At 42.4% G+C, this 25,404-nt stretch overlaps 1 protein-coding gene across 4 annotated transcripts in view; it reads right to left on the bottom strand.

Moving 5' to 3' along the window:
* LOC100676584 (HLA class I histocompatibility antigen, A alpha chain-like) overlaps nucleotides 1–25,404 on the bottom strand; it is a 177,275-nt gene that overhangs the window by 62,840 nt on the left and 89,031 nt on the right. Inside the window, exons 5-8 of one of the 4 annotated variants that reach the window (XM_064282754.1) lie at nucleotides 25,179–25,292; nucleotides 24,717–24,749; nucleotides 24,528–24,575; nucleotides 21,936–22,168 (exon numbers count right to left, since the gene is read on the bottom strand). The exons of 1 other annotated variant lie outside the window; for it this stretch is intronic. In XM_064282754.1, coding sequence (XP_064138824.1) covers nucleotides 21,951–22,168; nucleotides 24,528–24,575; nucleotides 24,717–24,749; nucleotides 25,179–25,292 — 413 coding nt within the window. In that variant the 3' untranslated portion in view covers nucleotides 21,936–21,950. Of the gene's footprint in view, nucleotides 1–21,935; nucleotides 22,169–24,231; nucleotides 24,360–24,527; nucleotides 24,576–24,716; nucleotides 24,750–25,178; nucleotides 25,293–25,404 lie in introns of those variants that run through there. 2 more of the 4 variants (XM_064282770.1, XM_064282760.1) reach the window with 2 other exon arrangements.

Here is a 25,404-nt window from a genome sequence, read left to right as displayed (position 1 = left end):
TACATGCTGTGGGGTTTACATTAGCTTTACCCAAAGAATTTGGTCTTTTTTCTTGGTTCCTAAGAGAAAACTCTAAATCCTGGGGATTTCCTGACTGATTGAGGCACCTTTGTTTTCCATAGGCCTCTAGTCCTGTCTTAGTTACCTAGTGCTGCTATAATAGAAATACCACAAGTGGATGGCTTTAACAAAGAGAAATTATTCTCTTAGAGTCTAGGAGGCTAGAAGTTCAAGTTCAGGGTACCAGCTCCAGGGAAAGCCTTTGTTTCTCTGTTTGCTCTGTGGAAAGGTCCTTGTCATCAATCTTCCCCAGGTCTAGGGCTTCTCAGCTCAGGGACCCTGGGTCCAAAAGGCATGTGTGCTCCTGGATCTTCTTGCTTGGTGATAATGAGGTCCTTCTTTCTCTCTACTCACCTTTCTCTTGTATATCTCAAAAGAGGTTGGCTCAAGATACAACCCAATCTTGTAGACTGAGTCCTGCCTCATTAACATAACTGCCTCTTATCCTGTCTCATTATCATCAGAGAAGTAGGATTTACAATACATAGGAAAATCCCATCAGATCACAAAATGGTGGACAGTCACACAATACTGGGAACCATGGTGTCTTAGTCATCTAGTGCTGCTATAACAGAAATACCACAAGTGGTTGATTTCAACAAACACAAGTTTATTCTCTCATAGTCTAGTAGGCTAGAAGTCCAAATTCAGGGCGTAAGCTCTAGGGGAAGGCTATTCTCTGTGTAGGCTCTAGAGAACGGTCCTTTTCACCAATCTTCTCTTGGACAAGGAGCTTCTCTGCACAGGAACCTCAGGTCCAAAGAATGCACTCTGTTCCTGGTGCTGCTTTCTTGGTGATATGAGATCCCCACTCTCTGCTTCCTACACTTTTCTTTCATCTCTTGTAAGATAAATGGTGGTGCAGGCATGGCCCCAGGAAAACTCCCCTTACATTGAATCAGAGATTCCAGCTGAGCTAGGGTGTTACATCCGACCCTAATCCTCTTTAACATAAACTAATCTTGCCTCATTAACCACAGGCAGAGATTAGGATTTACAACACATAGGAAAATTATATCAATCACGAAATGGTGGACAACCATACAATATTGAGAATCATTGCCTAATCGAGTGGAGACATATTTTGGGGGGACATAATTCAATCCATCAGAAGCCCACAGTTAGGTGAGAGAGTTAGGTGACTTAGGTGGGAGCTGACTGGGCCAGAAAGACCACCTCATGATAATCAGCTGACCTCAGGGGGGTGGGCTGATTCAAACAATCATGAATATGTAATGAGGCCCCAGTGAAAGCTCTGGACACTGAAGCTCCATGGGCTTCCTGGTTTGTAAAAGACATTTATTTATGTGGGAAGGTAGTACATCTCTGTTTGGGACATGGCAGCTTCATATTGGGAATCCTCCCAGACCTTGTGCTTTGCATCTCTTCATTTGTAACTTTTCTTACAGTAAAACCATATTCATAACATTTTTGTAAGCTCTGGGAATCATTCAAGGATTCTAGGTGGTACAGTGGTTAAAATGCTCACTGGATAACTGAAAGGCCCACGGTTTGAACTTACCAGCTTCTCCATGGGAGAAAGATGTGGCAGTCAGCTTCTGTAAAGATTTACAGCCTGGAAAACACTGTTGGGCAGCTGTACTCTGTCTACAGGGTCACTGTGGGTTGGAATCAACTCCATGGCAGTGGGTTTGATTTGGTTTGGTTGAGTGGTTCTAGCAAATTATAAAACCTAAGGCAGTGGTGGGAGTAGGCAGTAGGTCAGGAGTGAGAGAATCCAGGGGCCCCTGAGCTTGATGCTGGCATCCTGTAAGAGTAGTGGGAAAACCCAGGATTTGTAGCCAGCAGGTGAGAAGTGAGGGCGATGTGGGGACTCCCAAGCTTGTGGCTAGCATTTGAGGTCTTTGGCATCTGGAGGGCTGTGCCCTTTCACTTGTGAGATCCTACGTAGTTACAGATAGTTAGGGTCAAAGGAAGATGTGCTGCATGTGAAACTGGTGTCAGAACAAAATTCGCAACAGTAAGTGGGGATTTGACATAACCTTACCTGTGTCATTTTTCTATGCCAAGCAGTATTACCAGGTGGAAGATTTAGGAAGTAGTTCACAGCTCAGCATAAAGAAAATCTCTGAATGCTTGCTCTCTGAAACTATTTCACTGACCATTTTCTAAATAAGTTCTTTGTACAAACAATGGAATCAAGATTTTTCTAATTGAAACATAAATAATTTTATATATGTGATATTAGGGCTCACTTTATTTTGGGGAAATGCATAGAACCAGGCTTGAGGCTACATAAGCAGGAACAGAACCCACAATCCCACCCTTGGTTGGTCCCGTATGGAAACCACGGCCGCTGCTGCTGAGTCAGATGCCATTGCCCACACCACTGACACCCCCGATGCTGGACACTGGGCCCTGCGGCCAGGATGCTCTCACTGCTGCTCCTGACAAATGGATGTCAGTATTGCCACTCATGCTTCGCTTGCCAAAGTGCATTCTGCACAGCCCCAGCTTCTCTGTGTCACCATGTCCTGGGTCAGTGTCTGAAATGTGGACATCTGACTTGTAGAGCCTCAGCCTCATGCCCATGTCCAACTGCATGAATGTGTGGGAAAGTGAGTTTTCCTCTTTTGTGAATGGAGGTGGTCTCTGCTGCCTACCAAGACTCTTTAAGTGAGGAATTCCCATAAGATAGGAGGAGGGTTCAAGTGCTGGGGTGGGAGAGCAGCTGGGGATAGAAAATGAATGACTAATGTCCATTCCTGAAGCACTGGTTTGAGACTAGAACTTTACCTGCTATGTTGAGGGTACTCGAATTTGGTTGGATGAATGAGTGATTAATAAGTGACATCTTTCCACTAAGTCCCTTAATGGTCTGTTATGGGGTCCAGCTTTTATCTGTATCAGTTTGTACTCTCAAATAAATACAGCGGCATTGTTGGATGATGGAATGAGAGCTCAAAATGTCTTCTTGTCTTTGTCTCTTACTAGAATTGAAAACTCCACGTCTTTTACATAGGAGGATCCATGTGTGCACTGATATTTTACACTAGTTTTTAAGTTCTAGTACATACATATATTTCTGGGAAAAGGATCCATAACATTTATCAGTTTTTACTCACTGTCTTAGTTACCACGTGCTGCTCTAACAGAAACACCACAGTGGGCAGCTTTTACAACCAGGAATTTATTTTCCTACTTTTAGCAGGCTAGAACTCTGATTTCAGGGGACTGGCTCTAAGGGAAGGCCCTCTCTTTCTCTCCATCTCTCTCTCTCTCTCTCTCTCTCTGTGAGCTCTGGGGGAAGGTCTTTGTCTCTTTTCAGCTTCTATTCAACAGTTCCTTGGTGATATTCCTGTGAAGAACTATCTATCTTCCCCCATCTCTCCTTGTGCTTTTTCGTTGATTGCTTAAGCTGCTCTTTTATATCTCAAAAGAGATTGACTTAAAACACACACATAGTTGACACCCTTGAATTGTGGTGTTGGTGAAGAATATCAAATATACCATAGACTGCCAAAAGAACAAGCAAATCTTTCTTAGAAGGCGTACAACCAGAATGCTTCTTAGAAGCAAGGATGGTGAGACTGCATCTCGTATACTTTGGACATGGTGTCAGGAAGAATCAGTCCTAGAAGAAGGATATCATGCTTGGTAAAGTAGAGGGTCTGTGAAAAAGAGGAAGACCCTCAATGAGATGGATTGACACAGTGGCTGTAACAATGGGCTCAAGCATAGCAACAGTTGTGAGGATGGTGCAGTACTGTGCAGTGTTTCATTCTGTTGTGCATAAGGTTGCTATGAGTTGGAACCAACTTGAAGACCTAACAAGGACAACCCTAATACTGTCTCATTAACATGACAAAGAAAACTCATTCCCAAATGGGATTATAACTACAAGTATAAAAAAATTTGGGAGGACACAATTCAATCCATAACACCCATAGAAGTCTAAAAAACAACCTAGTTTAGACACAGTGCTACTGAACATCTTGTCCACGAACAGCTGGTCACCGAACTCTTTTTAGGAGGCCCAAGTACAAGATATAAATGCTCATCTTTTGCTTGGCTGTTACCAGCCTGTGACCAGATAGAGGTTTACTCGTTTACTCTCACTCTTAATTTCTATATGTATCTCATTGTGGGCTGGTAATAAACAGTTCACTGAGTAGCCCTACTGGACAGGCCACACTTTTTGTAGCATGGGTCTAGATGGGGTTATTTCTAGTACTTGGTGCCAGGTAAGGCACAGGAAATAATCAGTAGTTAATGGGAATTCTTTTCCCAGTAATATGGTAGGCTTTTTATGGTAGGCTGAGTGTTAGGGTCGACTCCTCGAATAAAAACAACTAAAAATAATAGGTAAGATATAAAAAGCATCCAAAAAGCATAGAAGAACAAACGAGAGAATAATCATTTAGACCAAAATATAAATGTGAGTAAGAATTCAGAGAGAAAAGTTGTGTTTACCCTGAAGGCATTTGCCAACTCTGGAAAATCATAGCTTTGAATTTCTCGGGCTCACAAGCTGCAGGAGACAGGAGATGATGCCCAGAGCTTGCTCTTGTGGGAGGTGTAACAGGAGACACCCCTACCCCGGGAAATCTGGAAAACCAAAGGTTCATACCCTCAGAGTAAAAGTGAAGCAAAAGAAAATCTGCTTTAACTCTCAATGCAAGAGTATTCTAAGGAGATTTGCCTTTCAGCCAAGAAAAGAAAAAAGACCAAATAACAGTGTCTGAGAATGTTTAACCACTAGACAGCCTCTCTTGCGTTTGCTGTCCAAATTTGCTTCACCATTGTGGGCCAAAATAATCTCAGTTCATGAATTTAGTATATGATAGGCCTGGATTGGTGGTGACCCAAAGCACAAATCTCTAGAGAAATCCAAGTTTAACCTATGTGTCAAAGAATTTACACAAATAATTTCCCAAAGAAAAGTAGCAGCTCATAGCAAGAAATGTGTATGTACAAGTGGGAAAAACATGTCATGATTGAGAACCAGATGAAACAATAGAGGGTGAAAAGAGGCTCATAAAATCTCAATTTTAAAATTATGGGAAAGAGGATATAACATAACAAAGGTGATAATGTTAGAAGAAAAAATGACAATCTTGAAAATGCCTGCAAAACAGAGGCAATTAAAGCTTACATAGCTTTTTAAAACAGAAACAAATAGGATTCTTAGAAATTAAAAGACAACAATGATTTGAATGAAAAAACCCATTTATGGACTTTGCTTTGGGTGGCACAAACAGTTAGCACTTGAGTATTAACCTAAAAGCTGAGGCTTCGAACCTGCTCATCAACATTATAGAAGAATGGCCTGGCAATCTGCTTCCATAAAGTTTAGAGCCAAGAAAACCCTATGAATCAGTTCTACCCTACAACTCATGGGGTTGCCATGAGCCAGAATTGACTCGAGGGCAATGAGTTTGGTTTTTTTTTGTTGGACTAAAATGGAGTTTTACTGTCCTTCCATAAATGACAACAAATTCAGACAAAGATATAAAACAGCGTTTTCAGACACTGGACAACAGGCAGCACGGGATTGTGAACCCTAAAAAGAGAGAAAGAAAAGAGGTGAGACGACACTTGTCCAGCTTCCTTCCTGGGCAGAGTTTCCAGGACACAGTGCAGGGAAGAGAAACCCTAACAGAGCCCAACAGGTTTTGTTTTGATTTTGTTTTGTTTTAGTTAAGGCAACAGAGTTGTGAATTTTGGGAGGCCAGGACAATTCGAATTCAGAAAGTGAGGGCCTATAGAAAAGAAAGCAGAATAAAAAAGTACCAGAAGCCTGCAGAGGGTTTCCTTCAGGTCTTCAGCTGATCAGGGTATCCATGTAAGGCAACTACCCAAGGACAGGAAAAGAACAGTCCAAAAGGACTACAGGCAACAGTGCCTAGTGTTCCACATGGCTGGGAATAGTGCTTGTTCCCACCAGCCAGACCGGAAGAACTCCTAATTGTCTGGCAATTGGGTAGAGTGAGTATTCAGAAGGGTCTTGTGTCAGAAGTGGGAATAATTAGCCCTAAACTAAACACTGTTCTGGTTTCACATGACAGGTATTAGAAGCAAGACCCAAAAATCAAACAGCTTCCAAATAATTAATTGTGTCTGTGAGCATCAATACAATCTATTCCATTTCTGACATAAAATGTGTGCATCGGTCAAATCCAATCTATTAACTATTCCACTTCTTTGATACAACTAAATTGAAAGATTTAAATCCATTAAATTCAGTTCCAATTCAACCACATATGCAGCACTTCTTCCTTTGATCCTAACTAACCACTCGGAGCTAGGTCAGACCTCAGAAGTTGTAGGGCATAGTCCTTCTGACTGCCAAGTCTGCCCAAGACTTCAGATGCCAGCCACAAGCTTGCGGATACCTACAACACCCTCACATCTGACTTCCTGGCTACACTTTGGGACTTCAACTACTTTCTCGGGACGCCAGCTGTAAGCTCAGAAGTTCCCACAGCCCCTTCATTTCTGACTTCTGGGGTCTCAATACTCCCTCAGATTTTATAATTCATTAGAATGACTCAAAAAACTCAAGGAAAGTGCTATACTTATGATTACTGTTTTATTATGGCAAATAGGATACAAATGAAGAAACACACAGGGTGAGGAGCTATTTGCTAACTTGAAGCTTCCATGTCCCATAAAGCAATGTTTTGCTTTCCTATGCACATAAATCCTTTCACCAACCATAAAGCTCATGGAGTTGTTGTCCAGAGCCTTTATTGGAACCTCATCATGTAGGCAAAGGAGCCCTGGTGGCATAGTGGTTAAGTGCCCAGCCGCTAACGGAAAGGTCAATGGTTCTCAACCGGCAGCTGCTCTGCAGGCGGAATAAAGATCTGGTGATCTGTTCCCATAAAGATTACAGCCTAGGAAACCGTATAGGGCAGTTTTACTCTCTTCTATAGGGTTGCTATACCTGTGGATACAATTCGGTTGGGAAATAGGGGTTTTTGTGTTATAATTAAACCATACCCTAGTAGAGTGGGCTCTAAGTTTAATCACTCCTGAGTTATAAAAAGAGTAGATTAAGGCACAGACAAACACACATGGGGAAGACAGATGCCATTTGAGAATGGCCAAGGATCCAAAGAAACACCCAGGGCTACTGACAAGGAAGGATTTGACACAGCCAACACTCTGATTTGGACTTTTAACCCATAGAATTGTGAGAAAATTAAAGTTCTGTTCTTTACACCACTCACTTGTGGTATTTGTGTTACAGCAGCAGTAGGTAATTGACACCATGTACCTATTTAACAAAAAGAGCACTGCAGATTCTCTAGTCCATGAGAGAAAATGAGAGGGAGCATTAACAGTTTGAACTGCTGGCTTTCTTTACATTTTCTCACCTTTTTGTTTCTACTTAACAGAATAACCTCCTTTCAATCCCCAAATTACCTTTTAGACTGGGCCACCATGCTGGTATTATAACTCTGATCTATATTTCTGGTGGGTGAGCACGAAATCCCTCCTACCTGATCTCTGTATCTACTTCTAGTTTCTGCATCCCTGGCTACAGCACTGTGAGATACTGTGCATTCACACAGGTCCCAGAGTCACCCTTGTGGTGCACAGGCTTCTGAGGTGGCCCCAATGATCCCCGCCTCTTAGGTTCACCCCTTGTGTAACCCACTCCCTTCGAGCATTGACTGGACCTAGTGATTCTCTTATAACAAATAGAATATGGTGAAAGTGATGGAATATATATTTGGGATATATGGGCTATATGGGAACTGGGTCAACTGTGTCAGGGTAGCCTGCTCAAGACAGAATGGGGAAGCACAGAGTCCCCACAGTACCTGATATCAAATGACTCCTGCATTCCTTTTCTACCTGAGGGGTTGCTCTTCTAAACCTCCATTTCCACAGGCCCTGCCATCAGACAGGATGATGAGAAGAGGGTCAACAGCAGTGATCCAAATCCTGGCTGAGATGAACAAGATCTATGAGAAAGGCAGGAAGTGAAGAAATCTAAAAACTGCCAAATCTAAGACCTGGTGAGCCCAAACTCGGCCTCAGGGAAGTCCCCATGGCTACAAAAATGAAGAAGGTGACAGTCTCCATTCTCCATGTGCTGTCTGCTGTGTCCCAGCTCTCCCTTCTTCCAGCTAAAATACATATTCCAGGCAGCACACAATGGTGCACAGTAAATATATCTCTGTTCTTCTCCACAGCCACCCATTCCTGGGGAATCCTAGTCTGTCTACGTGTATTTGTTAGGGTATTAATTCAGTGTGTACTGCACAAATCCTGGCCTCAACAGGATAGAAGCTTACATGTGTCTCACATGACGGTGCAGCAGCCCATCCAGGGCTGCTAGGATGGCTTTGTACTATGAGGTTTTCTAGGCATCCAGGTTTCTATTGTAAACCCTGGTAGCACAGTGGTTAAGAGCTATAGCTAGCAACCCAAATGTTGGCAGTTTGAATCTACCAGGTGCCCCTTGGAAACTCTATGGGGCAGTTCCACTCTGTCCTATAGGCTCCAAGGGAAAGGGTTTTTTTTTTTTTTTTTTTTAGGCTCCTTTCTTATCTTCCTTCTCTAGGGTCCCTGAGGTGTTGCCGCTATTATCATGACTAAGATAGCTACATCCCATGTCCATGGTGCATGAGCAGAGTAGGGAAAGCAGGGAAGGAGGAAAAGACCTCTTCCTTTAAGGACAAAACCCACAACTTCACATCTGCTTTATTTTATTGGCCAAACTTAATCACACAGCAAGAGTTAAGCTCAAGGGTGGCTGGAGAATGTGGTCTTTCCCAGATAAAACTCTATTACTATAGATTAAGACTAATTTTTGTTATATTAAGTCAAATTTTAGGAATAAGGAGTGACACAGTTGGCATTATCAATACTTTGAACTGAATCAATGCTCCCTCCCAGAGGAATATCCTTTCCCCTGCCTTCCCTGTGTGCTGGCTGAGCAGTCCTCACTGTGGTCTCACTTTAGAAGGAGAAAATGTAACTAATGCTGAACTGACCAAATAGATCCCTAGCATTGGATCTCTGCTCACATTCTTCAAGAAAGTTACTGGAACTTGAGGAACTTTATATTTGAAACCAGGGCAAAGTCTTCATGACCCTGAGGCCCTGGACTCTGCCTCTGTCCCTTGTCACCATGGTCTTGCTTGCTGTGATGGGGCAGATTCTTTAGATTCCTTGACAAATTAGCCAGCAAATCCCAATAACCCAGCTCCCACTGTTGGGTTCCCGGAGTCCTCTGAGTCCCGCCTTTGCTGTCACAAAGGGCAGAAGGTCCTTATACATCTGTCATGGATTGAATTGTGTCCCCCAAAAGTGTGTGTCAACTCAGTTAAGCCATGATTCCCACTATTATGTGGCTGTCCCCCATTTTGTGATTGCAATTTTATGTTAAAGACGATTAGGGTGGGATTGTAACAGCACCCTAAACCAGGTCACATCTCAGATCCAATATAAAGGGAGTTTCTCTGGGGTGTGGCCTGCACCACCTTTTATCCCTCAAGAGATAAAAAGGAAAAGGAAGGGAGCAGAGAGGGGGGAACTCAATCCACCAAGAAAGCAGTGCTGGGAGCAGAGGGCATCCTTTGGACCAAAGGTCCCTGCGTGGAGAAGCTCTTAGTCTGCGGGGAAAATTGATGAGAAGGCTGACAGAGAGAGAAAGCCTTTCCCTGGAGATGATGCCCTGAATTTGGACCTTTAGCTTACTAACTGTGAAGAAGTAAATTTCTTTTTGTTAAAGCCATGCACTTGTGGGATTTCTGCTAGAGCAGCTCTAGATGACTAAGACAACATCCCTGGTAAGCACGGGGTCTAGAGATGAGGGTCGAGCTGTGCACTGCCTAGGGTTTCTGCTCAACTGTGGACACACTCCCACACCCCGGGCCCGGGCTATCTGACTAAGTGTCCTGAACCTGAGCCCAAGGAGGCCCTTCTCTGTGTCCCATTTCTCCCAGTGCCTCCTTTTCCTCTGAGACCACCCCCCTCTCCTCCCACCAGTCACCATGGGGTATATTCTGTTCTCCATCCGCTCTCTGGGTATTAGTATTCTGTGTGTGCACACTAGCCTTTGCATCTCCTCTTTTTCTTATCCTTCCTCCTCTTCTCTGCTGATTATATTCCTGCATACAAACTCCCTAACATTTTTACCGCATCCTCCTTCCAGGAGCCTCAGAAAACTCCTTTCCCTAAGAAATATATGATGGCCCATTATTTCCATCCCCTAGCCTTCAAACTGTCCTCTTGCCTTCTTGCAAATGTGGGAGCATGTCCAGAACCCCAGAAATACTCCTTTGCCAGCCTTTCCAATTCCCTGTTATTTTTTTCCTGCACTTTTTTCATCCTATTCCCCTTCACTTGTTATGGTCTAGGGAAGTGTCAGAGCCCTGAAACAACAGGAAGAGAATCCAGGCTCCCATCCTTAAGGTCTAGAATAATTCTAAAGTTCCCAAAAGCTTGAGTATGCTGGTTGATGACACCCTGAATGCTTCCTTGGTGAGTTAAAAACGACTCTGCAACTGATGCCTCAAGGCCTGCATCGATGGGAACAGGATCTGTGTTATCCTTTTCTGTTGCTCTGTAAGACTCACAAAGCAGGTTGGGAAAAGTCAAGAGGAGACTGACTCCTGGTGAAGCCATGGAAAAAGGGATCAAACCATTGTGATCCAAAGGATTTTTATTAGCTAATATTTCCTGTCCTATCTTAGTCTGAAGCTCCACTGAAACCTGTTAAGCATCATAGCAACCCACAAGCCTCCACTGACAGATGAGTGGTGGCTGTGCTTGAGGTGCCTCGACCTGGAATCAAACAGGGTCTCCTGCGCGGAAAGTGGGAATTCTACCAGTGAACCACCGTTGCCGCCTCTTGAAGTATATATAGTATTCCAATGTGCATCTCTCCATCCTGTTTTTGATGGACATTTGAGTTGTCTCCAAGCAATGTAAACAACACTGCTATGAACATTCTTGTATAAGATTCCTAGGGAACGTATACCAGAGTTTCCTGGGAGCCATAGAATATGCACATACTTGATCTTATCAGGAAGTGTCACAATATTACCCAAGGTGACGATATCAATCCACATGCCTCTCCTCACTCCCCGCAGTGAATGAGAGCTCTCATTGCTCCACGTTCCTGAGTACCCAAAATAAAGAATATTTTTCCCAGCCTCCCTTGCAGCTAGGTATAGGTTCTGTGACTAAGTTCTGGACAAAAGGATGTTACAGCAAATGGTTTCTGCAATTTCCAATTAGTGTCCTGAAAGTAAAGGGAGTGCAATTCTCCTTAGCTTTTGTCCTTCCTACTTGCTGGAGTGGAGAGGTGATGGGCGTAGTGCTGTCATGAACCATTTGTATGAGGACCACGTCCTAGTGATCAGTAATTGGGCACTGGGAAGATCCTGGGACATTGGTATCACAGGGCAGATTCTCCCTACTGGCCCTGGACCACTTACTCAGAAAGTGTTCATGTGAGAGTGAAATAAGCTTATCTCTTATTTGTTGTTGTTGGTTGCAATCAAGTAGGTTGTGTGCAGAGTAGAACTGATTCATAAGCATTTTCAAGGTTGTGATCTTTTGGAAACAAATCACCAGGGCTGTCTTCTGATGTGCCTCTGAAAGGGTTCATACTGCCAACCTTTCAGCTGGTATTCGAGCACTTAAACAGTTGTGCCACCCAGAACTCCATCTTCTATTTAAGTCACTGTTAGTTTTTTTTTTTTGCTAAAATAAAACATAACCCTAAAGAGTACAGTGTCCTATTGAACCAACTGCACTGTAAGTGGGTCTCTCCCTCTCTCATTGATGGCTCTGTCTTTCTTTGTGCAACATCTCAGTTCTTCTCCTTCTCTACACTACTTTCTTCTGATAACTCTGAGTTTCCTCTCCCTCATAATTTTGCCTTGTACATATATAGTGAGTTCGACATAGTTCAGGGCTGATCAAGGGAAAAAAGATATGACCATGAAATAGCAAAGTTATCGGGTCAGATGCATTGGTGGCTGCACACAGGGGATGGTGTCCCACAGCATGGGGTCCTTCAGAGTCAGTGGCACAGGAAACCACCAAAAGGAGAAGAGGACAAAGAAACTCCCCGGGGAGAGAAGAGAAAAGGTGGGGAGCTTCCGTCTGCCTAGGCCATGTCCCTCTGCAGCAAGGGGGTTGGGGGGAGTTTCTGGGTGAGAGAGCTCTGAAAAGAAGCAGCACCTACAGGGTTTTATCTTATCTAGGGCTAGAAGATGTGGGGTGCAGTTTCATGGGGTATGCAAAACAGGCAGGAGCCCTGGTGGCACTGTGGTTAATCATTTGGCTGCTAGCCAAAAGGGCCACAGTTCAAATCTAACCAGCTGCTCCTTAGAAGCCCTACGGAGCAGTTCTACTCTGTCCTAGAGGGTCGCTAAGAGTTGGAATTGACCCGACAGCTACGGATTTGTTTTTTGGTTTGGCCAAACAGACTGGCTCTAAGTGACTAAAAGTAAGCTCATTCTCCTTGCTGCTTCCAGTAAAATGTGAGAGGAAAGAGATGGACCAAACTCAAAGTTTTACATAATTTTTAAACCAACTAAATATGTGAAAATCTGAGTTTGGTACAAGTAAGCTTATTGGGCTAAGGGTGCCCATCTGTTATGAAGAAATAAACAACCTGAGACTAATACATAGAGGCTGTCTTTGGCTCATTTATGTAACAATCCATCCTCTCACCCCATGTTATTTCGTAATCTGAATTGGATGTTATTTTGTAATGCCTGAGTTTGGGGACAATGCATCTTCCAGACCCAGAATGCTATAGGTACACAAACTACAATTTCAAAGCTCATTCATAGCCAGTCTGCCGATTTCCTGGAGGAAAACCATAGAATAGAAAAGGAGAGAATTTTATTTGCTCAATCTGTTTAGTCAGTAGAATGGCATTATGGACCCTTTGGTGTATGTCTCTGGCTCTCTATACAACTTGGTGAGTGTTATCTACCCACGTGAAGCAAGATGTACCAATCAATGCTGATGGCAGTAGGACCTTCTCAGGGAAAAAAACGGGCACTGCAACACAGCAGGGGCTAGAGTCAGAGGTCATCTCTGGCCAGCAGTAGAGGATCTGATTGTTCTCAGAAAAAAAAAAAAAGGTCCAAATGATGTTACCTGGTCTGGGGACAATTAGTTCCACCTCCTGGGTATGAGGAGCAGGTCCAGGTTTGGTAGTTGCTATAAACTAAAGTATGTCCCCCCAAAATATGTGTTGTAAATCCTAATCTCTATGCCTGTGGTTATAATTTCATTTCTGAACAGGCTGTCTTTACTATGTTAATGAGACAGGATTGGTTCCGAGTGTGTCTTGAGTCCATCTCTTTTGAGATACAAGAGATTAAACAAGCAAGTCAAGGAGCAGAGATGGGGGAAGAGGGATGCCAAATGCTTAGGCTGGGTTCTCTAGAGAAGCAAAACCAGTAAAGTGTGTGTGTGTGTATATATATATATATATGTATGTATATATAGAGAGAGTCAGAGAGATTTATATCAAGGAAACAGCTCACACAGCTGTAGAGGCTGAAATGTCCCAAGCCCACGTATCAGGATAGAGGCTTCTCTCAATTCAGTAGCCGCAGGGGCTGGGGAACCCAAGACTGGTAGGTTGGAGAGCAGGAGCCCTGATGTGAAGATCAATGAATTCCCAGATCTGCAGATAAATTGATAGCTCAAGTCCCAAGAACTGGAAGTCAGACGAACAAGAGGCAGCCACAGGATCTGAATCCTAAAATCTGCAGATAAGCTGATAGCTCAAGTCCCAAGAGCCAGAGGTCAGATGAACAGGAGGCACCGTAGGATCCAGAATGAGCAAAGGAGCCAGAACATTTGCTTATATTTCGATGAAGGCCATACCCCAAAGAAGCTCCCTTTCAACTGATTGGCTATTCACAGCAGATTCAGTCATGAGAGTGATCACATATAAACACTGAGAATCACGGCCAGTCCAAGTTGAGACAAAATCTTAACCATCACACCAAGATGCATGAAGATCACCCAAGAGCAGATGCTAAAAGAGAGGAGTTTCCTTCAGAGTTGACAGAGAGAGGAATCCTTCTCCTAGAGCTGGCGCCTTGAATTTGGAGTTCTAGCCTCCTAAACTGTGAGAGAATACATTTGTTTGTTAAAGCCATCCATCTGTGGTGTTTCTGCCATAGCAACAGCGGATAACTAGGACACAATTTGGTACCGGAAGACTGCGCTGCTGCTCTAACAGATACCTAAAATTTTAAGTGGTTTTGGAATTGGGCAATGGATAGAGGCTGGAAGAGTTTTAAGGTGCCTAATAGTAAATGCCTAGATTGTCTTTAAGGGACTGTCAGTAGAATTATGGATGTTAAAGGCAATCTGGTGAGGGCTCAGAAGGACGTGAGGAGAGCCAGAGAAAGTCTCTATTGTCTTAAAGAATACATATTGCGCCAGCAACAGAATGTTGCTAGAAATGGTGGATGTTAAATGTGCTTCTGGTGAGGCTTTAAAAGAAAATGATCAACATGGGAGTAGACAGTGAAATAAGGGTAATGTTTTTTATGCAGTGGCAAAGACCGTGTCTGAATTATTTCAAATGTTTGGTGGAAGGTAGAACTTGTAAGTGATGAATTTGAATATCTGACTGATGAGATTTCTAAGCAAGATTTTCAAGGGGCCACATGGCTTCTCTTTGCTTTTATAGTAAAATGTAAGAGGAAAGAGGTGGACTTAAAACTGAACTGTGAAAAATGAAAACAAAACTTAAAGATTTGAAAAATTCTGTTGTACAAACTGAAGACACATGCTCTAAAATTTTCACCAAGGATGTGGCTACATAATCTTTTGTTAAAGAGCTTAGGCCTGCGACTGTTGGATCTAAAGAACAACCACAGCAGAAAACCCATTAGCTTAGACTGAAGGGGACAGAGGAGGAAAGAAAGAACGCTGTCTGCCTACTGAAGTTCTACAGACAGGGAACAGGCTAAAGGAGCTACATCTGTTTTCGTCCAAGAAAAGAAAAGGACCATCCCTGGAGCAGTCTGGAGATCAGCAGCACTGTTGGAAGGAGAACAGGAAGCAGAGCTGCAATGGTTTCTGCCAAAAAAGTGTGGCAGGGGTGTCTGAGCTCCTGTAACTTCACAAGGAGGAGGGAGAATCAAGATCAATAGGCTGATTCGTATGAGGCAGAGGTCAGACATGCCTCCACCCTCCAACATTTATACCAATTCTGATGCCAACTGTATCTCACATGGCACCCTCTGCCTCTCTGCTGAGTAGGATAATTGGCTGCAGAGGCCACAAACAACTCATAAACAATACTCCCAATTTTGGGGTTTATTACTGAAGTAACAGGTTATAATTCAGATTCTGGAATGCTCAGAATGTCCCGCATCTGCTGCTGTTGTTTCTCTGTCACTGCTTCTCGCCATCTTTGGTGTTACCACTCTCTCTCTAAGTCTCCTGGCTCCTGGAGCTTCTCAGCACAGGGATCCTGGATCCAAAGGAGAAGCTCCACTCCTGGATCTTCCTTCTTGGTGGTGGCGAGATCCTCTCTTCCCTCCTCTGAGATGGCTCATTTTAAGCCTAGTGGGATGGCAAAAATTGCCAATCTCCTCATGCACCTTATTTGCATGGTCCCACCCCCACAAGAGTGCCATGCAGCTTATTTACACTATTACTAAGCTATCTAATAGCCTTGGTGGGCCCCAAGCAACTGATATGCATAGTCCCACCCAGTTATTTGCAGGGCATTACAATGGCTAGAAAGGCCATATTAATTTGTTACTACATTTTTTCTCCTTAATTTTTTTTTTTTTGATATTATGTGTTCTCAGTATTGGAATGCATACTTACTAATTGAATGTCTTTAAATTTTTGGTTAGTGATACAGATTTTGAGAAATGTAATCTGGCAATACAACCTGCCAATGAGGCTACTGGCACAGTGGCACCACTGATCTGTGGCATGAAGGTATGCCAATGAGAGCTATATAAATAATTAATTGCAGGTGCCTTTCCTTTAAGTTACATGGGGAAACTCTGGTTTTCCAAATATGACACAAAAAACCAAATCAAGCCCATCAGGGCTCCCTAACTATCACACAGGAAAGCCATATTATGCTTGTGAGCCTTATCTTGCAGAAATAAATCTTCCCTAGATTATTGTTTGTTGCTTTTTATTGTTGCAGAATTGTCTATGCTATAGTAACCATGTTGTTGTTGTCTCTAGGTGCCATCGAGTTGGTTCCTACTCATAGCTACCCTATGTACAACACAATGAAACACTGCCCGATCCAGCATCTTCTTCACAACCATTGTTATGCTCAAGCCCATTGTTGCAGCCACTGTGTCAATCCATCTTGCTGAGGGTCTTCCTCTTCTTCGCTGCCCTTCCACTTTGCCAAACATGATGTCCTTCTCCAGGGATTGATCCTTCCTGACAACATATCCAAAGTATGTGAGACGAAGTCTCATCACCCTCATTTCTAAGGAGCTTTCTGGCTCTACTTCTTCCAAGATAGATTTGTTTTTTCTTTTGGCAGTCCATGGTATACAAAATATTCTTCGCCAACACCACAATTCAAAGGTGTCAATTCTTCTTTGGTCTTCCTTATCCATCGTCTAGCTTTTGCATCATATGAGGCAACTGAAAACTCCATGGCTTGGGTCAGGTGCCCCTTAGTCTTCAAGGTGACATTTTTGCTTTTCAACTCTTTTAAAGAGGTCTTTTGCAGCAGATTTATCCAACGCAATGTGTCTTTTGATTTCTTGACTGTTGCTTCCATGGGTGTGGATTCAAGTAAAATGAAATCCTTGAAAACTTCAATCTTTTCTTCATTTTATCATGAAGTTGCTTATTGGTCTAGTTGTGAGGATTTTTGTTTTCTTTATATTGGCATGTAATCCATACTGAAGTCTGTGGTCTATGGTCTTCATCAGTAAGTGGTTCAAGTCCTCTTCACTTTCAGCAAGCAAAGTTGTGTCATCTGCATAATGCAGGTTGTTAATGAATCTTCCTCCAATCCTGATGCCCTGTTCTTCTTCATATAGTCCAGCTTCTTGGATTATTTGCTCAGCATACAGATTGAATAAGTATGGTAAAAGAATACAACTTGACACCCACCTTTCCTGACTTTAAACCACACAGTATCCCTTCTTCTGTTCAAACTAGTGCCCCTTGATCTATGTCCAGGTTCCTCATGAGGACAATTAGGTGTTCTGGAGTTCCCATTCTTCCCATTGTTATCCATAATTTGTTATGATCCACAGAGCCGAATGCCATTGCATAGTCAGTAAAACACAGATAAAGATCTTTCTGGTATTCTCTGCTTTCTGCCAGGATCCATCTGACATCAGCAATGATATCCTTGGTTCTACGTCCTCTTCTGAATCTGGCTTGAATTTCTGGCAGTTTCCTGTTGATACACTGCTGCAGCCGCTTTTGAATGATCTTCTGCAAGATTTTATTTGCATGTGATATTAATGAAATTGCGCAATTGTTTTTGCATTTGGTTAGATCACCTTTCTTGAGAATAGGCAAAACTTGGATCTTGTCCAGTCAGTTGGCCAGATAGCTGTCTTCCAAATTCCTTGGCATAGATGATTGAGCACTTCCAGCACTGCATCCATTTGTTGAAACAACTCAATTGGTATTCGTCAATTCCTGGAGCCTTGTTTTTTGCTAGTGCCTTCAGTGGAGCTTGGATTTCTTCCTTCAGTACCATCAGTTCCTGATCATATGCTACCTCCTGAAATGGTTGAATGTTGACTAATTTTTTTTTGGTACAGTGACTCTATGCATTCCTTCCATGTTCATTTGATGCTTCTTGCATCATTTAGTATTTTCCCTATAGAATCATTCGCTATTGCAACTCGAGGCTTGAATTTTTTTCTTCAGTTCTTTCAGCTTGAGAAATGCTGAGCATGTTCCTCACTTTTGGTTTTCTATCTCCAGGCCTTTCCACATGTCATCAAAATACTTTACTTCGTCTTCTCCAGCCACCCTTTGAAATCTTCTGTTCAGCTCTTTTACTTCATCATTTCTTCCTTTTGCTTTAGCTACCCGACGTTCAAGAGCAAGTTTCAGAGTCTCTTCTGTCATGCATTTTGGTCTTTTCTTTCTATTCTGTCTTTTTAATGACCTCTTGCTTTCTTCACATATGATGTCCTCGATGTCATCCCACTACTCATCTGGTCTTCAACCTTTAGTGTTAAATGTATAAATCTATTCTTGAGATGGTCGCTAAATTCAGATGAGAGATACTCAAGGTCATATTTTGGCTCTTGTGGACTTGCTCTGATTTCCTTCAGTTTCAACTTGAACTTGCACATGAGCAATTGATGATCTGTTCTGCAATCAGCCCCGGCCTTGTTCTCAGTGATGATACTGAGCTTTTCCATCGTCTCTTTCCACAGATGTATTCTATTTCATTCTTGTGTATCCATCTGGTGAAGTCCATGTGTATAGTTGCTATTTATGTTGTTGAAAAAATGTATTTGCAATGAAGAAATCATTGGTCTTGCCACATTCTGTCATGCAATCTCCAGCATCATTTCTATCACCAAGGCTATATTTTCCAACTACTGATTCTTCTTTATTTCCAACTTTCTCATTCCAATTACCAGTAATTACCGATGCATCCTGATTGCATGTTTGATCAATTTCAGACTGCAGAAACTGGAAAAAAATTTCAATTTCTTCTTCTTTGGCCTTAGTGATTGGTACATAAATTTGAATAATAGTCATATTAACTGGTGTTCTTTCTGAGCCCATGGATATTATCCATAATTGGCAGTGTTGTACTTCAAAATAGATCTTAAAATATTCTTTTTGATAGAGAATGACACACCATTCCTCTTCAAGCTGTCATTCCCGGCATAGGGGACCATATAATTGTTTGATTCAAAAGAGCCAGTACCAGTCCACCTCAGCTCACTGATGCCTAGGATATCGATGTTTATGTGTTCCATTTCACTTTCGACTATTTCCAATTTTCCCAGATTCATACTTCCTACATTCAACGTTCTGATTATGAAAGGATGTTTGCAGCTGTTTCTTCTCATTTTGAGTCATGCCACATCAGAAAATGAAGGTCCCAAAAGCTTGACTCCATCCACATTAGTAAGGTCGACTCAGCTTTGAGGAGGCAGCTCTTCCCCAGTCGTCTTTTGAGTGCCTTCCAACCTGAGGGGCTCATCTTCTGGCAGTACACCAGACAATGTTTCCCTGCTACCCATAAGGTTTGCACTGGTTAATTCTTTTCAGAAGTAGACCACTGGGTCCTTCTTCCGAGTCTGTCTTCATCTGGAAGCTCAGCTACAACCTGTCCCCCATGGGTGACCCTGCTGGTATTTGAATACTGGTGGCATAGCTGTCAGCATCACGGCAACATGCAAGCCCCCACAGTATGACAAACTAACAGACACTTGGGGGTTATTAGTTACATGATTTTCAAATATTTTCTCCCAGTCTGGGAGTTGTATGTTGACTTTTTTGATGGCATACTTTGAAGCATAAAGTTTTTTAGTTTTCAGGAACTCGAATTTATCTATTTTTCTTTTATGAATAGTGCTTTTGCTATCATATCTAAGAAACCATTGCCTAATCTAAGGTTATGAAGATTTATGCCTATGTTTTCTTCTAAGATTTTTATAGTTTTAGCTCTTACACTTAGATCTTTGTTCAATTTTGAGATAATTCTGTAAAAGTCCTACTTGATTCTTTTCCACGTGGATATCCAGTTTTCCCATAATCATTTGTTGAAAAGACTATTCTTTTCCCCATTGAATTCTCTTGGCACTGAAATACAAATGATTGTAAATCTGAGGGTTAATTTCTGGACTCTCAGTCCTATTTCATTGATGTATATGTTTGCCCTTATGCCACTATTACACTGTCTTGCTTACTGTAACTTTGTAGTAAGTTTTCTAATCAGAAAGTTTTTTAGCCATTTTGTGTCCTTTCAATTTCTATGTGATTTTTAAGATCAAAATGTCAATTTCTGCAAATTGACAAATGCATGTCAATGGAGGTTGCATTGAATACATACATCAATTTGGGGAGTATTGCCATCATAATAATATTCAGTCTTCTGATCCAAGAGCATTGTATGTCTTATCTTATATGTAAGTCTTTCTTAGTTTCCAGGTACAGATTTTGTTCTTAAAGTTTTTGTGGTATAGGTTTTACACTTCTTTTGTCAAATTTATTCCTGTTTTATTCATTTGTGATGTTATTGTAAATAGAACTGTTTTCTTAATATCATTTCAAAATTGTTTATTCCAAGTGTATAAAAATACAATAGATTTTTAATGTATTGGTATTTTATCCTGCAAAATTGCTGGTCTTAGTTATTTTCTTTTTAGTGGATTCCTTGGGATTTTCTATATACAAGATCATGTCATCTGCAACTGGAGATAATATTACTCTTCCTTTCCAATATGAATGCTCTTTATTTCATTGTCTTGCCTAATTGCTTTTGCTAGAACCTCCAGTACAATGTGGAATAGAAATGGTGAGAGAGGACATCGTGTTTGTTCCTGAACTTGGAAAGAAAGCATTTAATCACTCACCAATGAGTATGACGGCATATGCGAGTTTTTGGAAGATGCCCTTTATCGTGGTAAGGGGGTACCCCTCTATTTTTGTTTTGTTGAGTGTTTTAATCATGTTGAGAGTTTTAATCATGAAAGGGTGCTGGATTGTGTCAGATGGTTTTTCTATGTCTATTGAGAAGATCATGTGATTTTTGTTTTTTATTCTGTTGATATGATGTATCACATTACTGGGTTTTTGGATGTTAAACTAACCTTACATTCCTGGAATAAATCCCCCTTAATCATAGTGTATAATTATTTTTATATATTGATGTGGTTAGCTAGCATTTTGTTGAGGATTTTCTTTTCTTGTGATATCTTTCTCTTTTTTTAATATCAAAATAATACCGGCCTAATAGAATGAGTTGAGAAGCATTACCTCCTCTTCTATTTTTTGGACTAGTTTGTGAAGAATTGGTATTAATTATTTCAATGTTTGATGGTATTCACTAGTGAAGTCCTTTGAGCCTGGGCTATTACGTGAGAATTTTCTTATTTTTTAAATTATTTGTTGTAGTTCTACTTAGACTTTCTACTTACTCTTGAGTCTGATTCAATAGTTTAGGTCTTCATAGGAATTTGTTTATTCTAGGCTATCTAACCTGTTGCCACACAATTGTTCAGAGTGTTGTTGTTCGGTGCCATCAAGTCAGTTCTGACTCATAGAAACCCTACGTACAACAGAATGAAACAGTGCCTGGTCCTATGCCATCCTCACAATCGTTGCTATGCTTAGTAAGATTTTTTATTTTAGAGTCTATTTTGTCTGATATTAGTATAGCCACTAGGACCTTCTTGTGGTTGCTATTTGCACAATGTATTATATTCCGTTCTTTTACTTTCAATCTATTTGTACCTTTGAATATAAGGCATGTCTGCTCTAGACGGCATATAGTTGGAGTTTGTTTTGTGTGTGTGTGTATAAATGTCTGCGTGTAGTCAGATTTTCTTGCTTTTAGATTACATTGTTTAATGTATATGTAATGGTTGCTATAAGGTGTAATTAAAGCCAGGGTTTTTTTTTTTTTGTTATTCTTGAGAATTTCACTTGTATGTCTATCTCAGATTTTGAAACTGAGATAGCCTGTGATTCCCACCCCCTACCTCAAAAAGTCTCCTTCCAGGGTCTTCCCCATTTTTGTGGACATCAGAACCATCTTTTTTTAAAATAATTTTTATTGTGCTTTAAGTGAAAGTTTACAAATCAAGTCAGTCTGTCACATATAAGCTTATATACACCTTACTACATACTCCCATTTACTCTCCCCGTAATGAATCAGCCCACTCCCTTCTTCCAGTCTCTCCTTTCATGACCGTTTTGCCAGTTTCTAACCCTCTCTACCCTCCCATCTCCCCTCCAGACAGGAGATGCCAATACAGTCTCAAGTGTCCACCTGATACAAGTAGCTCACTCTTCATCAGCATCTCTCTCCAACCCACTGTCCAGTCCCTTCCATGTCTGATGAGTAGTCTTCGGGAATGGCAGAACCATCTTTTGATGTCCTCCTGGACTCCTCTCTTTCTCTCATATTCCAAATGCAATCCATTAGGAAGTCCTTGACGTTCAACATATATCAAGAATCCCATCATGTTCCACTATTTCCACTGCTCACAGCCAGGCTTAAGCCACCAATATCTGTAGCTGGAATAGTACCCAAAGTTCTCAGTTTTGCCTGTTGCCTTGCTTGCCTATTCTCAGCACAGCAGCCAGAGTGATTCTTTTAGAAGAGAAGTTGTACCATGTCTCTCTTTTGCTCAAAACTGTCTTGTCATTCATCTTACCCAAAGAAAAACCAAAAATTCTTCCAAATCCTCAAGGGCTACATGGTCTGGTTGTACCTCTGACTTCATCTCAATGACTCTGCTGTAGCCATATTGGCCTCCATGCTGCTCCCAGAACACAGACACCCTCCTGCCCTAATGTGTCTGCACTGAATATTCCCCCAGCGTGGCAAGAGCTTCCCCAGACATCCTCATGGCTAATTGTGTCATGTCCTTCAAATTTTCCCTCAAAGTTCACCTTCTCAAGGAGACCCACACTGAAACCCGAGAATAGCAGCCGTCTTCCCTCTCCCCATATATCCACACTCTGGCTCCCTTTCCCCACTGCACTTACTGCCTTCTAATGTAAACATTTTCCTTATTTCTATGCTCATAGTCGATATCTTGTCTCTCTCCACTAGAACACATGATCTACAAAGCTGACAATTTTTGTGTTTTTAGTTCACTTATGTTTCCCAGATGCAAAAATCGTGTGTTATGTAGTCAGCACTCAACAAATATCAGTAGAATAATGGTTTTGTAGTGTACAGCACCTCCCTATTCTAAAGACAGTGTCTTTATCAATGTAACCTCAGACCAAATGCTGTTTTGTGGCAGCTACAGCATGACATCCACTCACAGTGACATTAATGCTGCCTGAACTTTTCTCACAAGGGCTGCTCTCCTCTCTCCCTTCCTCGGCCACCCCTTGCTCACTACAGCACACAAGTTCATTTCCATCTTCAGAAAGGAACAATCCTAGGCTTAGGGGCCCTATTTTCCAATCAACTGTGAATGTAAATGAGTCTGCTTTAGATAGCCATCAATTTGGAAGGAGCCAGCACTAGGACTCTAGAGCTAAGAGCAGGCAGAGAGGGTAGGTGAGCAGAAGATGGAAACACAACAGGAATTTCTCAAGGTGTAAAACTACCAGATCCCTACCCTCTGCTAATTCCAGAATCTAGCTCTTTAAAAAGAGGTTGGGGGGAAAATGGAAAGAATAATCCAGTACAATCCTAGAAGGAGGCAAAGAGGTGGAGTAGTCTGAAAATTCATTTCTCAATACCACAGAGACTGCTGTGCACAGGGGCCACCCTGAGCCTTGTGGAGATACTGACAGGAAAACAATTCCCAGTGCTGTCAGTGATGGGGATACCCGGAGGAGGATGGGACCAAGAACAAGCTCTCATGTACGAGAACAGACATAAACCTCTACAACAAACAAGACACAAAAATAACCACACAATGATGATGGCTGAAGGTTAGGCCAGGATTGAACACAGGCTGACTAGACATACAAAGTCCTAGCTGTCCAGCATCCTGGAGACAGGAGAAGGCCAGGTGATATCTGAGTCCCTGTGATCACAGGTCCTGGTGGGACAAGGTTCTACTAAGGGAACAAGGACAATAGGGCAGTGAAGATGACCCAGCTAAGAGGTAACCATGTCAAAGTCCACAAAGTACTAAGCATTAAAGGGGCAAAGGCCCCATCCACACTGAGCTACGCCATGGTCTTCTCTTGTTCTGCCTGCAACAGACTCAACACAGCAAACACAGGATTCTGGAAGGTTATCAAGACTTTTTTTATTGCCTCTTAAATTTTCAGAATTTTCCTCTCCTTTAATTAACCCATCAACCACACTTCATTGCAAGATTTTGAAAAAACAAATTAATATCAGACTCTCATTTTCAAAAGGGAAGTGAGACAGTGCCTCCCAGAGCAACAAGAAGTTACAGAATGAATGGGGACCTGCCATCCCTGTCATGATGGAATAGAAATGTTGATGAGCTAATAGACACAGGTCTGTGTAGGGAGGGGGTTCTTTTGGTGTGGGGCTAGTCTCCTATGTCCTCATCTTATGCTGACAAAAACACAGACACATTCAGACTTCAGAAAGAGAAGTCAGGAGTTCTTGAAGTCGCAAAGAGGGAGGGGGATGAACAAATCTTGTACCACTCAGTCCCACACAAGGCAGCTCTCTCATGCTACAGAAGAAAGAAATCACAAACAAATTCGGGTTAGTCACTGTTAAGAGCTGATATACTGAATAGCCCACCACATGCTCAAAATGACCAAGTACAATGAATACCCATAGCCAAGTTGTGTTCCCACTGCTCCAACCCCTTCCCCATATCAGGCCCCCAGGGTCTCACCTTTACAAGCCATGAGAGACACATCAGAGCCCTGGGCACTGTTGCTGCCTGGAGAAACCAAAAACAGGATCTGGTCAGAGGCCGCAGGAGCAGGTGAGGCTAAAGGAAGAATTATGGAGTGGGGCTACCCATGGGGTCCCACCTACACTAGCCCAAGGGTCTCAGGGAATTACGTCCCACCATACGTACTTGCAGCCTGAGCATATGTCCCTCCTTTTCCACCTGTGGGAAGAAAACACCCTTTGAAAGTTTGAAAGGAGTCAGAACCATAAGGTTCTTGAAGAGTCAGCTATTTGTGGACCTCGGAACCGTGACTACAGACCCAGGACAGGATCAGTAAACAAGAATAGAAGAGATGTGCTGGGACTGGACCCATCACCATCCTAGAGCTCTGTCCTCAGCAGGGACCTTCCCCTCTGACCTGTGACTGCAGGGATCAGGTCCCCATCACCAGAATCAAGGTGAAAAAATCTGTCTTCATGTTCACGTGTGCTTTACAAAAGAGTAAGTGTTAGCACAAAAGGCCCCAGACAGGGTATTCGCAGTGCGTGGATAGTGCTTCACAGTAGAGGCAGAAGGCAGGCAAACTTCTATCTGGGGTTTGAAACTTGCAGTGGTACAAGAAAACTCAGGCCCCAGCCCTATCTCTACCTGAGCTCTTCTTCCTCCAGATCACAGCTCCAGCCACCACAGCTACAACGACCACAAGGAGAACCAGGCCAGCAATGATTCCCATGATGATGGCGGGGGACTGAGAACGGGACTCTGGAAAGGGAGGGGAAAGTGAGAGGCCGTGACCCTGCTGCTGTGCCCACAAGAACCTCTGCTTCCCTGAGAAGGGGCCACACCTTTGCCTCCCCGACTTACCCCATCTCAG

This window comes from Loxodonta africana, chromosome 1 (assembly GCF_030014295.1).
Source record: "Loxodonta africana isolate mLoxAfr1 chromosome 1, mLoxAfr1.hap2, whole genome shotgun sequence".
Classification (NCBI taxonomy): domain Eukaryota; kingdom Metazoa; phylum Chordata; class Mammalia; order Proboscidea; family Elephantidae; genus Loxodonta; species Loxodonta africana.
Note: the sequence above shows the minus strand (reverse complement) of the source record. Positions and strands in the feature narration are given on the sequence as shown.